General features: G+C 37.0%; 1 protein-coding gene across 1 annotated transcript in view; it reads right to left on the minus strand.

Annotated features, from left to right (window-relative positions):
- LOC115429148 (collagen alpha-3(V) chain-like) overlaps window positions 1-16,382 on the minus strand; it is a 133,567-nt gene that overhangs the window by 33,125 nt on the left and 84,060 nt on the right. The window contains exons 2-3 of the mRNA XM_030148396.1: window positions 4,464-4,611; window positions 1,902-2,060 (exon numbers count right to left, since the gene is read on the minus strand). Of these exons, the coding sequence (XP_030004256.1) occupies window positions 1,902-2,060; window positions 4,464-4,611 (307 nt within the window). The remainder of the gene's footprint in view (window positions 1-1,901; window positions 2,061-4,463; window positions 4,612-16,382) is intronic.

The following is a 16,382-nucleotide window of genomic DNA, read 5'->3' on the forward strand; positions in this document are numbered from 1 at the left end:
ATTTAAACATAAATTCGTCCCTCCGTTCCTTTTTAACAAAATGGTCAGTGACCTTATTGTACCAAGTAGGCGTCTTTTCCAGGGACTTGATAGCTAGTTCACTCTGACCTAGCCAACAGTATGACTGATTTAACTATCTACAAAATGATATTAAACTTGAACAAGAAATGATTAAATTATGAAATTATGTTAAATTGAAACAAGGAAGTCCAATGAGTGTGTTTTATTTACAGTGCAAGAAATGAACAAGTAATGTCGTAGTGGTTTCTCTCTCGATTTCACAGCAGAATGTGCAACGGTGTTAAACTGAACTGTGTCAGTGAAGGAGCAGATCTGAAAATAGCTGTCAATCAAATCGGATTCAGCCTTTCGACTGATCCTCCAATCAGCACGTGGAAGCCAGGCGTCCAGCCCAGCCAAGCTCCGCCCACAGCTCCATTCACCCCCAGAGACACCAAGCGTCCGGGGGTGGGACAACATCGTGCCATTTATCCAATTACTGTCCAGTTTTGAGTCAATGAAAAAAACTGTTCCACTCAGTCCCATTGAAGTGCATGGACGCTGAGCGTCTACGGACAAATGCACTGAGCAGAGATGGATGAGAAAACAGAGACACGAGAATGGAGGAGAAGTGAACAACATCCAGTCTGTTGATTTGTGATGAAGCTGATTCTGAATGAACTCGTCTGTGAGATGAACGTGTTCTAACACATTTGTAGTCAATGAAATGTCAACACAACCGAACACATTTAACCATTTAATTTTCATACTTTTAGGGGAAGCTGAGCTTCCCTTGCAGTCTGCCTCTGCTGTACATAAGTGGATTTAGTCCAGACTGGAGCAGAACTGGAGCCTCATTAATGAAAGAAGTTGCACAAAATCAGCATTACTACAGACTGTGCCATTGTCAGCTGACAGGACCAGGAAATGACCTTAACGGCCCCATGATGTCAGACTAAACATGTTGATTGGACCCAAATAAAGAGACTGAGATCAGAATCAGTCCTGGAGAATAATTATTGTCTTAGTAACAAATTACTAGAATGAATTTCTTTCTATTTGTTTATTCTGATGGGACCTGGAGACAGAATTTGTTGACAACAGAACCTTGTAGCTGTCAGAGGTTTCACTCTTTAAGCAAAAGTTGCATTTTTGCAGTTTTACACTAGGTTTATGTACGCAGTACCGAAATTTCTCCAAAACAAATAAAGATTTTTAACCCTATAACAGCAAACGTATCATATTTGATACATGAGTTTTGAAGCCCTCTACATGATCAGTGTGATATTTTTTTCTTGAAAAACCTGATGTGTACAATTAGATACATGCAGTACACAAATAATCCACTGGGGGGGGTTCGTTCACCAGAGGCCTTTCCAGTGACACTAGAAGACTGTCATTAATGAGGAAGGAGGAAGAACTTTGACAATTTAGAAAAGGAATTACGAATATATTAGACATGTTGGTGTTATATTATGTTTTTGTTTGTACAAAAATAATAATATTTGAGCATTGAGACCCAATGTATCAAATATGATACAAAATTGAAACTCATACATGTTCAGAAAGACCAATAAAGGCTCCAGTTTCAAGGAACTGGAATTTTCTGCCAATGATTGAATGGTTCAGGCTTTCCAGGGTTAATTCTTATTTCTGATGCCTGAAACATACTCAATAAAATGTGAAGACAGTGACATGTTTGCTACTGTGTTACATTCTCAGTCCTTTTTATTACATTTAACCATTTGGAAACTGAAGACACCAATTATTACAGTTCTACAAGCTGCATTTTTGCAGTTGCACACTAGCTTTATGTACACATGATTGCAGTGGTGGTTGTCTTGGTTTTCAGGTTGATGTTTGCAGGTTAGTTTGTCCACATACAGACCATAATGACTCACTCATAATGCCGCTGCTGTGTTCCGATGAAGATGACGGCGGAGGCGCTGACCCTCAGCTGCAGCATGACGTGGCTGTCGGGGCTGAGCATGGTGAAGACGCTGCGCTCGTGTCTCTGAGGACTACGCAGGTGCACCAGTAAACTGAACTCATCTGGAAGCCTGGACACAAACACACACACGCAACATTTACACAAACACAGCACGGAAATACTCCCATAAACACCCAGGGCTAAGTTTATGGCAGTTCCCAACAGGGGTGTAAGTAAATATTGGTCCTGCAATATATCATGATATTTCACTTCATGATACTGTATCGATATTAAAAAGTACTGTATTGATATTTTTAAATATTCATTCAAATGCAGACATGATGCAGATTAATTTTTGTTTTTCTTTTTTGTTTATCATGCTCTTTTATTTATATATTCACATGGGTGTTTTGATTGATAACGGTTATTTCACGCATCCTAAAAGCACTTTTTACTGTCTGAAAGAGGCAGATGTTAGTTTTTTTTATTGGGAATGCATAAAAATAATGTTCTGATGTTGGATGATTCAGGGAATGAACACTATGCACTCTTTTCACAACTAATAGAAAATGAACATTTAGGCAGGATTTTAGACTGTAATATCTGTAAAACTTTATTTATTTATTTATTTATTTATTTGTGTGATTTTTGTTCTTGGTAAACCTGCCTGTTAGAACTTTATTTATTCAAATGCTGCACTTTAAGTTTTTTCCAGGAAATAATATTTAAAAAAAAGAAACAAAACCAAAAATATCGCCTTGTTAACAGTATCGTGATATATCGTATCGTGATCCTAGTATTGTGATTTGTATTGTACTAGTGGCATTGTACCCGTACGATAGCGCCCTCCCGTGATACAACAGCGGCATGGCACCTGTATGCCCTCCCATGCTGCAACAATGTCGGACAAAGACGCACCGGATGGACACCGGACACGGGGCAGGGCCGAAAAATGCATTATATAGTAATAATATAGTATAGTATAGTAAGTATAGTATATAGTATAGTATATAGGATAGGATAGGATTGCCAGATTCTTGCCAATACACACCCCTCGTTCCCAAATTAATTTTTCTCTCTATTTAACATATTTGAAGTGATTTATCACCAATCTATTTAACAGAAGGGAAGTTTCTGTTCAGATAATGATAGATTTTACTGAAAAAGTCACTTTTTCTTCAGTTTTCTCTCCTTTTTGACATAACCCCTCTGAGATTTTATGAACATCTACATGATCAGTGAACAAAATATGAGAAAATACATGATTTACACTGAAAAAATGCAAAATAAGGAGGATAATATTATAATAAATGGTGATAAGTCATTTAAGAAAGGTTAAATATTGAGAAAAAAAATCATTTGGGAACTGACACAAAAGTAGAACTGGGTCTTTATGGGTTAAAACAAACAAAATAAAATAAAAGTGACTATTTCAACAAAATTCTATACAGTATAATACAGGGTGGGGAAGCAAAATTTACAATATTTTGAGGCAGGGATTGAAAGACAGTGTATGACCAGTTAGTTTATTGAAAGTCATGAGAATTTATTTGCCACAAGAAAATGTCCATAATAGAAAATGTTTTTATTCTATGTGTCCTCCTTCTTTCTCAATAACTGCCTTCACACACTTCCTGAAACTTGCGCAAGTGTTCCTCAAATATTCGGGTGACAACTTCTCCCATTCTTCTTTAATAGTATCTTCCAGACTTTCTCGTAATAGTTTTGCTCATAGTCATTCTCTTCTTTCCATTATAAACAGTCTTTATGGACACTCCAACTATTTGTGAAATCTCCTTTGGTGTGACGAGGGCATTCAGCAAATCACACACTCTTTGACGTTTGCTTTCCTGATTACTCATATGGGCAAAAGTTTCTGAAAAGGTATGGATAATAGTGTTAGGTATGATTATGACATCAATATTTGTTTGGTTTCAAAACAATTGACGTAGTGCCTGCTGAGAAAAAACAACTAAATGTTCATTGTAAATTTTGCTTCCCCACCCTGTATATATAATAATATCTTCTGTGTTTTGCATATTTTTTTGTGAAAACCTAGTATTTTCCTGTATATTAATTCACTGATCACGTAGATGTTTATAAAAGCTCAGATTAAACTTGAGGGTTATTAAAACAAAAACAGAGAAAACTGAAGAAAAAGTTACTTTTAAAGCAAAATCCAACAAAAAATGAACATAAACCCAGTGTGTCCGTTCACTGTCATTGATCCAACTCCATGGGTTTGCTGGTGAATCAATGTTGTAGAAGATGACGGTGTTTCCATGGTAACTACAGAGCCTCTGAACGTCCAAATGGGTCATATCTGATGACCATGAAAAGATGAATAACTGTATTTTACACCAGTTATTTACATGGATTGATAGGATTAGTGGATCAACAGGTATTAAACAGTTCAGATCAGTAGATGGTTCTGGTCGGTGGTGGACGTTTGGGTCTGTATGGGTTAAATGAATGAAGATGTTATGTTTATTATAGGACAGAAACCAAAGACAGTCTTGATTTGTGGACGTACCCATCAGTGAGGATCTGTCGTAGAGGAAGGGCCAGAGTGGAGTAAAGGCCGACCTGCAGAACTGGACACCTGCCGTCCTCCACCGTCAGCGAAGAGTTACTGCTGTTGGACACCTGAGAGGAAATCTCCTGCAGGATGTTCAACTCATCTGTAGGACAAAGATCAGAAGAAAAAAACTCCTCACAAACTCAAAGTATCAAGATGAAGTTTTGGAGAATGTCGTGGACTGATAAAAAAAAAAAAAAAAAAACAACAACTCTCCAGACAAAAGGACACACACCTGCAGTGACTGAAACCAGACACGAACGAGTAAAGTGTTGAAAACTGCTGGATAGAGTCAAATGTATTAAACTTGAAACAGTGAACATTGTACATAACTGGTATTATAAATGTAATTCGGACCCAGTTAAATGTAATAAAATGGTAATTAGGCCCCGGTTACTTTTTTTTGTTTTCTTTGTTGTCAAAATATAGAATACACGATTCAAAATTGCTCAAAAGTTAGTTTCTGTGTGATTATTTTTTAGGTTTTAGTTCTGATTCTTTTTGTGTTTTTTTTCCGCAAATCATATTTAGAGCCTTTGCACACAGAAAGGGAGTCACTTTAATTACACTGGTCGACAACAAATTTATTGTTTAAGTTTTTTGAGCTGATTTAGGATAATTTTGGTGTGCTGAATCCAAAAATCACATTAATTTTGCTCAATCAGGTCAACTTTCTGAACTATGCTACATATTGGCTTTTTAACATTTTTGCTTACATTTATGGGCATTTTCACATCATATGATACAAAATTCTTTCATATTTCTTGCAATAAACGAGTTCTGAAGATTTTACTTTTGCCAATTTATGATTGTTTTTTCTTTAATATTACAGGTGAATGAAATGGCTTCGACTAGAAGATCTTGCAAAAATAAGCCTACCATATTCTGCTCCATCTGCGGTGAATACACCATTGTACCTAACAGGAATTAAGTGATCAAATGATTTTTTTTCTCTTAAAACCTATTTTGGGTGAGAACTATATAAAAAAATCAACAAAATCAATCACAAAAATGTCATCAATTTTGTGAGAAGATCAAATTTTTCAAAATCAAATTAGCAAAAAAAACCTGACCTGATTGAGAAAAACAGATGTCATTTTTGGATTTAGCGGTGCAAAATGGTCCGAATTCAGTTGAAAAAACTTAGATAACTTGCAAAAAAGATTTTTTTGTAACCCAGTGTTATCATCTCATACTATGGCAGAAGTCTCAAACTCATTTTCTTTTAGGGGACACATTTAGCCTGAGTTGATCTCAACTGGGCCGGACCAGTAAAATTATAGCAGCATAACCTATAAATAATCACAACTCCAAACTTTTGTCTTTGTTTCAGTGCAAAAAACCCTATTAAATTATGAAAATACTTACTTTTATAAACTATCCAAACAAAAAAGATGTGAATAACCTGAAAAAAATGAAATTTATTAAGAAAAATAAGTGCAATTTTAGCAATATTCTGCCTCAATTTATCATTTATACATGTGCATTATGGATCAGATCTACAAAGACACAACACTTTTCTTTAGACATTTCTGTTATGATCCGGACTGGTGTTGACCACCGAACATTAAGACTTCTCAGGACTCTGACTCAGGTTTTTTGTTTTTACTATGTTTTCTTTTAATAAACTCTTTGTTTTTTCCCTTCAGCACTGTGCAAGTGAGTCCTTTATTTTCCACCACCATGACAATTTCAGGTTGTTCATATTTGTTCAGGTTATTGATATTTTATTGTTACAGGATAGTTTGAAAATATAAATATTTTCATAATTTAATGTTATTCTTTGCACTAAAACAAAGACAAAAATTTGAAGTTGTCATTATTTATAGACATAATGTAATATTTTTTTCACATCAAACCGAGAAGAAAACATGGAGTCATTATTTTTTGTAGGTTATTATGCTGTTATTATTTTACTGTAGATCAGGGGTCTCAAACATGCGGCCCGGGGGCCAAATGCGGCCTGCCAAAGGTTCCAATCCGGCCCGTGGGATGAATTTGCAAAGTGCCGCTGAACTCATTTTAGTTCAGGTTCCACATACAGACCAATACGATTGACAGTAAAATAATAACAGCAGAATAACCTACGAAAAATAATAACTCCAGATTTTCTTCTCAGTTTGATGTGAAAAAATAATATTACATTATGCCAATAAAAATAACACTAAATTCTGAAAATATTTGCATTTACAAACTATCCTGTAACAATAAAATGTGAATAACCTGAACAAATATGAACAACCTGAAATGTCTGAAGAAAATTAAGCACAATTGTAACAATATTTTGCTTGTTACTAAGTGTTTTGCGTCTTTGTAGCTCTGATCCATAATGCACATGTAGAAATGATCAGTTGAGGCATAATATTGTTCAAATTGCACTTATGTTTCTTAAGAAATTTCAGGGTTTTTTTTTTTAGGTTATTCACTTTTTTTTTTTTTTAATTTGGATAGTTTATAAAAGTATTTTCATAATTTAATGGGGTTTTTGCACTAAAACAAACACAAAAATTTGGAGTTGTCATTATTTATAGGTTATGATGCTATTATTTTACTGGCCCACTGGAGATCCAATCAGGCTGAATGTGTCCCCTGGAAGAAAATGAGTTTGAGAGCCCTGCTGTCGATCATTTTGGTCTGTATGTGGAACCTGAACTAAAATGAGTTCCACAGCCTTGACCGTGGAATTTTTGCACTTTGCAAATTCATCCCACGGGCAGGATTGGAACCTTTGGTGGGCCGCGTTTGGTCCCCGGGCCTCATGTTTGAGACCCCTGTACTATGGTCCGTTGAAAATGACTCTCTTATGGGCAATATTTCATGTCATTTAGAAGGTTCTTTTTATTCTTCCACACAGTAAATGGATGCAGGCAGGAAATCCACATGAAGACGATCCAAACAAACACGGAGAACAGTGAACAGTCCAAGCAGCTGAGGCTGAAATGAGGAGCTAAAGTGGACCTGAAAGAGGGGCTACTTATGAGGCATTAATGTGGTTTGGGAATGAACGCTCTGACACAGGCCAGATCAGACTCACAGACCACTAATCTGGTTCACCATCTACGCACGGATCGAGTCCACAAAAGTACAGCGGAGTCCCCAAAACAAAGCCCAGGCTCATGTTCTAAGACATTTTTTCCTGAGCCACAGGATCTGACAAACAATCACCAAAGCCATGTTTGATATGTTTTATTAGACGCAACTGACAAAATGCACAAAGGCTCAACGACCCCTCCTTTTTTTTATGACTTGCATTTTTTTAATAAACTTTTTCCAAACATATCACACATCAAATACTCACATTAGAGCATTGGTAAATTACCCACCCACCCGTAACCATAACCAGAAGGGGTCTTTGGGGTCGTCTATATATAAAGTGTCATGAGATAACTTTTGTTGTGATCTGGCGCTGTATAAATAAAATTTGATCGATTGATTGATTTGATTGGTTTTCCCCTGTAAGTCGCTTTGGAAAAAAGCGTCTGCCAAATGCAGAAATGTAAATGTCTTCATTGTCTTTGTCGTCATCTTCATTGTCGTCATTTTTGTCTTTGTTGTCATCTTCGTCGTTGTCATCATCTGTCTTCATCGTCTTTGTCGCTGTCTTCGTTTCTGTCTTTGTCGTCGTCTTCGTTGTCGTCATTTTTGTCTTTATTGTCATCTTTGTCATTAATATCTTTGTCATCTTTATCGTTGTCTTCGTTCTCATCATCATTGTTTTTGTCGCTGTCTTCGTCTATGTCGTCTTCATCATTGTCTTCGTCGTTTTCGTCGTTGTCCTCTTTCACAATTTCTTCTCACATCTTCTCTGATGAAACTACTGGTCGGATTCATTTTAAATTTTATATGCATCTCAGGACAATGTCTACCCCCCCCCCCCCACCACCACCACCACCACCTCGTTCACAGATATCACTGCCATGGATTTCTTTCTATGGGGTTATGTTAAAGATATCATGTATCGAACAAAAATATGGGACATCAACGACCTGACGCTAAACATCAAACATAAGCCAATTCAAAAACACTTATAAGAACATGTTTTTCACATTGTTATGATTGTTGATATTTGTATTATTATGCATATTTTGCCTGTTTGCATATATGTTAACCTCATAAGACCCAGGAAATGTCTGCAAAGTACAAGCTTTTTTTGTTTTTTTATTAAATAAGTGCCAATATTGGAACCATCCTGATGCAACAGTCTTTTCAGATGCTGTTTTTAAAATTTTTATGAAACATCCTTTGTGGTGGACAATTTTCTTTTCTTTCTTTTTGTATAAAGCTGTGAAATTCTTGTCCACAAATGTAGACAGAAAACCCATAGCTGGGTCTGATGAGGTTAAATTTCATTGCATGTTTGGGATAAATCAATAAATCACAAAATCACATGAGAAACTTTGATAGTTGTTGAAGGCCGGATCAATACACTTGCAGCTCTGCTCAGTATGTATGTATACAAAAACAGGTAATCAAACAATGCAATGAAGATGTGGAGCACAGAATACAACTATTAAACAAGAAAAACACTCAGACAGCGCAGACCTCCGCCAAGACAGATCATTTCTTCCTTGTCCCAGTATCAACATTTCCTGAAAATTTCATGAAAATCAGTCCATAACTTTTTGAGTTATCTTGCTAACAAACAAACACGCAAACAAACAAACAAACAAACATGCAAACAAACACGCAAACAAACGCGCAAACAAACAAACAAACATCCAAACAAACACGCAAACACACAAACACGCAAACACAAACAAACATGCAAACAAACACACAAACACACAAACAAACATGCAAACAAACACGCAAACACAAACAAACATGCAAACAAACACACAAACAAACATGCCAACAAACACGCAAACACAAACAAACATGCAAACAAACACGCAAACAAATAAACATGCAAACAAACATGCAAACAAACAAACATGCAAACAGACAAGCAAACACAAACATGCAAACAAACACGCAAACAAACAAACATGCAAACAAACACGCAAACACACAAACAAACAAACAAACAAACATGCAAACAAACAAAGCAAAGCAATCACAATACCTCCTGGTGGAGGTAATGAATATTCACAAAAACATTTTCCAAAAATGTGCAAAACCAGCTCCACATTAGACATCCACAACAGACAGACAGATAAATAAACAAACAAACAGACAGACAAACAAACCCAGATGAAAGCATCACCCTCTTGGCAGAGGTAATAAATGGTGATAAATCACTTAAAAAAGGTTAAATAGAGATAAAGATTCATGTGCCATAAAAGTAGACCTGGGTCTTTATAGGTTAAAAGAACATGTGTCAACAACACACACCAGAAAACACATCTGAATTGTTTCAGGTTAAGGCCGCCCCAGTGATCACCGTCCACATCCACCACAACAGCTGATTCTCTGTCAGCGTTTAGAGAAACTATACAACCTGCTGTGAACAGAGCCCACAGTGAAAGCACAGAACCACTCGCAGAACGTCCATGAATTCCAACTAGTTTAATGTGATTTTTTGTCCTCCTTTCAGATCCCCTACGGTGCACACCATGGTTCCGCCTCTTAACCCGCTGCTCTATTTCCTGTCATTAGAGCCACATTATAGCCTGGTCTTTATGTTCGCAGGTGAAGTGGCATTCGTCATGTCCTGCCTACAGGTGGGTTTTTACTGATTAACCCTTCGCTGAAATGACTCCTCCTGAGGATTATAAATAGAGCTCTTTATCAAATGTGGAGAAACTGAGTCAGCGCTCAAAGGCTTGTATTGTCGTGTTCTGATTACGCCGCGGTTGAGCTCACTTCGATCCTAAATGCCAGGGTCATTATGTAAGAGGCGGGGCTGTGGACAATTAGGCCCAAAGAGAAGGTGCAGTTAAGGAGAAAACTGCAGACACTTCAGACAAAGTGACCTACATGAGTTTAGAGCATTTAGGTCAGGGGTCACATACAGACCAATGGGATCCCAACCAAGGTTATTATCGTTAATGAAAACTAACGAAATGACGAAAACTAGAACTGAAAAAACATTTTTGTTAACTGAAATAAATAAAAACTATAACTAAAAGAAAAAAACGATGACTAACTGAAATTTTATTGTGTGTTTACAAAACTAACTAAAACATATAAAAATTATAGATAAAATTTCATTCGTTTTCGTCTTTGTCAATGTCAGATTGATATGAAAGCGTTTTATTTCGCTCTAGCAATTTTAGCTAGCAGCATCATACGACACTTCACGGTCCATCACTTCTCATCACTTGTTGTTTCCAGTCGTCTCCTGGTCTCCACTCTACCTGGAAACATGGAGACTAAAGTTGGGAGAAAGCAGCAGAGTCCTGTCTGGGATTTATGTGAATATGACGGAGAAGAAGATAGAAGATAAGACAAAACTAAAATTAAACTAAAACTCAGCATTCAGAAAAAATGAAAACTAATAAAAACTAGCAAACCTGCTCTAAAAACTAATTAAAAATAACTGAATTAGAGAAAAAAAAAGTCAAAACTAAATAAAACGAAACTATAATGAAAATCCAAAACTATTATAATTTTGGTTGTAACATCTGTCAACATCTATTTTTTTTTTTTTTTTTAATCATGTGACTCTAGTTGTGGAAGAAGGTCTTTCCATTGCAGTTTTGCATGATATACCATTTGTGCTACACCCGAAAAACCATCTCTTGCCAGCGCAAAAACTTATAATCGAAAAACGAGAGTTTTGGCAAAATTGTCATTTTTCCATTAGGTAAATTTTAGTTATATTTGTGCAATGTGAGGGTCAATGGAAAAGTGACTACTGTTGCACTTTATGGCTGGACCCTTCGCTGTGCTGTTCAGTGACAGATCTGAGTGTATTATATTGTGGAATGTGTGTCTAATGTCCCGTCCTGCTGCGACCCATGTCTGCAAACTGAATTGCCCCTACGGGATAAATAAAGTTATCTGAATCTGGATCTGAGTATACGTCTCAGTTATGTTCGTTGCCTTAGTACATGTACATGGCATTAAACATTAACCCTTTCATGCATAGTGGTCACTACAGCAGACAGTTACTCTACAGTTTTACTCTTGTATATTCATGGGTTTTGTTTTAGTTCCATATCAGCCAACACAGTGGACACTCATGCATCATCTCATAAACTCCAATGCATACCATTATTGTAACTTTGCTATTCTTGATTGGTTTATTTTTTGCATATTAGCTCCATGAAGTGAGTAATAACTAGTATTAGAATATGTTAAAATGTGAGAAAACATCAGATTAGCTGCATTAAACATGGTTTCATTTCACTGTTTTCATATCACTTTTATGATATTGGGTTTTAAATACATGTTTCTTTGCTTCAAGAATAAAATTCATGGTGTAGCTAAGTGGACATTTTTGTAACTCCATGAAAAACAGGTTGATTTAAAAAAAAAAATTCAATCACGTTTTTTTTTTTTCATGCCTAACAGGAATAAAAACACTCAGGAAAAAAAATCTTGATTAAGGTTCTCATAATTCATGCATGAAAGGGTTAAATGAATACAAATTAAACTTGAATGGGAAATACCATAGACATGCTAGCAATTAGTATTTACAAGTCAACAGGTAATTTACAACAATCCTTTCTCCTGCTCCTCTCAGACTGTTTTCTAAATGAATCCATGCCTGTGGGTCCTGTAGATCTTTTCCTCTACACAAGAAGATAATCGAGATCCTAGTAGCTCAGGTCCTTGGAATCGTTAGCCTACACTTATTGGTTCTGCGACATCATTACGTCAAATGCATTATCACGTCATTTCCTTATTTTGGTTCAGAAGCCTCTAAAACAGGGGTGTCAAACATGCAGTGCTCGGGCCAAAACCAGCTAGCCATAGCTTCAAACAGAGAAATTCAGTAAACAAAAACCATCTCCGAGGCATTTTGGAAGCAAAAATAACAATTTAAACCAAACTAACCAATGCAATGATTTTTATTCCAATATAAAACTATATTACCATAACTATTATATATTACAACAACAGGTTTCATCAGGACTTTGGTGCGCGATTAACGACTAGAAGGGATGGCGCAGCCACGGCCTAGATGGCTGGAGAGTCGGCTCATGACCAAATGGTCGCGGGTTTGATTCCCTGGAGTTGTTGTGCCCTTGAACAAGGCACTTAACTTGCTCCACAGGCGCCTGACATGGCATGCAGTGTGTGTGATCTGGTGATGGGTTAAAGGATGAAGACAAATTTCAGTGTGTGGTGCATGTTTTTGTGTGTGACAAACTACTACTGACAAAATAAAGATTTTATTCTAGTCTATAAAAATGAGTAGCTGACTAAGTTTTACTTGGACCTGTATATCCCTGTATAAATTCAACACATATATTTTAACGTGTTAAAAAAACCTGCAATTTTCTGACTGTAAATAATAGATTTCTACCACAACAAACCATCTACTTTCTTCACATGCTTTCAGAATGAAGAAAAATCTCTTAAACTTTAAGGAAATATTAATGTTTTTATCTCAAATCCTCATGAACAGGAGATTAGGTTTATCAAGAACAGCATAGTTACAATAACGGTATGAATTTCAGCGTATGGGATGATGAATAAGTGTCCATTGTGTTGGAACTAAAACAACAAAACCCATGAACATACAAGAGAACAGCTGTAGAATGAATGAATGAATGAATGAATGAATGTTTTTATTATTGTGTCTTGCATAAAAAAAAAACATGCCCAGCCCTTACATGGGCTTATAAGACACCAAAAATACAAACCAAAAATCAAACACCAGACAACAGGCACAGTAGAATCGCTGTCCACTGGAGTGACCACTATGCATGAAAGGGTTAAATCCTCATGAACAGGACATCTTACAGCTGTAGACATGATGTGTCCCAATATTTTTGTCCATATAGTTTCTAAACGTCAATTTTGAGAGGAGTGTTGAGAAAAATAATGTAGTAAAAGTAAACACTATCTGTGAGGCTTTTTGGAAGCAAAGACAACAATTTAAACCAAAAAAACCCAAAAAACAACAACAACGCAATGATATTTATCCCAATATAAAACTATATTATGACATTCATTATTATTGTGTTATTAGAAAAGAAACACCTGAATTCAACATGTCCACATACTTTTGTCCATATTGTGTACTTGGCACAAAAATACTCTCTGCCTACAAGTTTGTTTGTTTCTTTTTTGTTTGTTTTTTCTCTGCTGTCTTTACTGCATATCCAGAAGAAAACAGTTAAACTTTGGAATGACGCTGTGATCGTCAGTTTCATTTGTGTTATGCCATCCACTCAAACTCAACAGGGGACTAATGGAAACAGCAGCAGATGAAAAACTGATCATGGCCGTCACAGTCATTTATAATCGAACGCTGCAGGATCAACAAGATCAGTATGTCCAACCCAGACCACTGTGGGATGTGTCCATGTGATGGTGTTTTGTCACAGTCGTACATCCTAACGTCCTGCTGGGACATGCAGTGTAACATAATGATGTCAGATGTCAGGATAAGGCTGTTCTCAGAACCAAATCTGAAAACCACATTCCACCACCCAACAACAGGATTTCCACTGGTGAATGAAGTCATGCAGAAGTGTTCTCAGACCGTATGTGTAACCTAGCACTCAGGAAATAAGGACATGAAAACACAACAACAGCTGCCTGTGGACGCTAACAGACAATGAACAGTCAGCAGGTGCAGTATAGTGAGGATACGCTATGTGGACAAAAGTATGTGGACACCTTGAATTCAGGTGTTTCTTTTCTAACAGGGGTCTGGGAAACAAAACAATAATGACTATTGTCAGAATATAGTTTTCTATTATGGGATAAATATCATTGCATAGGTTAGTTTGGTTTAACTGTCCTCTTGTGCTATGGTCAACATATACCCATTTTAGGTTTTAAATGCATAAATGAACAACAAAAAAATTGTGTATTGCATCAAGGCTTTTTGACTTTGTCAGGAGCCTCTGTTTCAGTGGTTCCCAACCTTTTGTGGCTCGTGACCCCATTTTAACATCACAAATTTCTGGTGACCCCAGACATTCAAAACGGAGACATTTCATTGCTAAAATTAATTTGTTTTTGATCATGTAGTAGTTTGCTATACTGCGTTGCAAATACACATTAGTTTTAGAGGACATTTAGTCTATATAATGTATATTATTCTGGACGGAGGCAGTAAATCCAGGTGTAGATTACTGCACAAAGTGAGAATTGGATTTTTCTTGGTCAGGATATGTACAGTCAGTCCATCTTGGATTTACAAGGCTGACAATTAATACTGAACAAACAAGAACTCAAACTATGAATTATGAAAGAGCTGCAGCATCTGAAACTGACCACAGTGAACATTTGACAGATAAACAGAACCACAGTGCTGCAGTTTCACACTCAGTTTGTCTGGCATGGATTGGGATTGTCTCTGTCAACTCACCATATATATATATATATATATTTTTTTTTTGTTTGTTTGTTTGTTTTTTTAAGTATGTTTTTTTTTTTTATCAATTACTAGAAATTTCAGGCGACTCCATTTGAAGGGGTTAAAGGGTTAAAGCTTCAATGAACACAGATCTTTAGTTACTTAAATTCAGTGTTGGGAATAACGCTGTTATTGTTTTCCAGTAACGGGCAATCTAATTAATTACTATTTGAAACGTTACAACGCCGTTACCATTACCGGCAGTGACATGTGGTGCATTACTATGCACTGATATCTAACAGCTGTTATCTGTCCTGGCTCGCTCAGCCAGGAACGAGAGGTGTGACATTCACAGACGAGTTGAGTCTTTTGAACGGCTCTTTTCAGTGAACAATAAGAACTGATTCATTGCGAGCCGTTCGTTTACGAGCTGTTCTTCTATTCAGATTGCCCACACTGGCTTCATGCTTCACCTGTGTGTCCATGAGTCTGAGTTGTCCACACTGCCTTCACCTGAACGACTAATGACATCTATGAGTTTGAGTTGTCCACAGCACACCACATTCACTTGAATGCAGCTACGTGCACAGCTAATTTAGGGGAGGAGTTATCACTGAGTCTGACTGACTGGACTGGAGAAATTTACCACTGTATCCAGGAGGAACGACTGAAAAAAGTGGAGATGTGGGATTAACTGGAGGAGCATCTTCTTCTATAAATGCAGATATGCACTTATGAGGTGGAAACGCCGAGCCCTGGTGGACCCTGGTGGACCCCAGCCGGACCCTGGTGGACCCCAGCCGGACCCTGGTGGACCCCAGCCGGACCCTGGTGGACCCCAGCCGGACCCTGGTGGACCCCAGCTGTGCCCTGGTGGACCGCAGCCTCACCGCAGTCCTGGTCTTCAGTACCTGTCTGGTCTACTCTATGAAACTGGCCTGTGAAACACGCTCAGAAATCAGTTTCCTTTTACATATTTGAAGGTTTTTCAATAAAGTCACACAATAATTACTTTCCCTGGTACCTAATTACATCTATGAAGGAGTAATTCCGTTACTAATTCAATTACTTTTTTGGGAAAGTAACTAGAAACTATAACTAATTACTTTTTTAAAAGTAATTTGCCCAACACTGCTTAAATTAAACACATTCACATTTGGCAGAAAATGACCTGTGTAGTGAGAAAGAAAAACGGACATTTATCAGCTTTTGTTTAGGTCCTCAGACATGAGTTTTTAAGCGTTTACAGATTGCACTGAACCGTAATAGCGACATTAGCATCAATCACTCATATCCAAACGCGGCTGTCACGTTGACGAGTGTGTGTTAGCGCTGATGCTACAAAATCTAAATGAGCAGTAATTTCCAGCCCCGGGAGGTGAAACATGTTCTCACACACGTACTGATGTAAAGTTCTTATGGTCTTTATTAAGCCTCACTTATGTTGGAGT

This window comes from Sphaeramia orbicularis, chromosome 12 (assembly GCF_902148855.1).
Source record: "Sphaeramia orbicularis chromosome 12, fSphaOr1.1, whole genome shotgun sequence".
In the NCBI taxonomy this organism is placed as follows: domain Eukaryota; kingdom Metazoa; phylum Chordata; class Actinopteri; order Kurtiformes; family Apogonidae; genus Sphaeramia; species Sphaeramia orbicularis.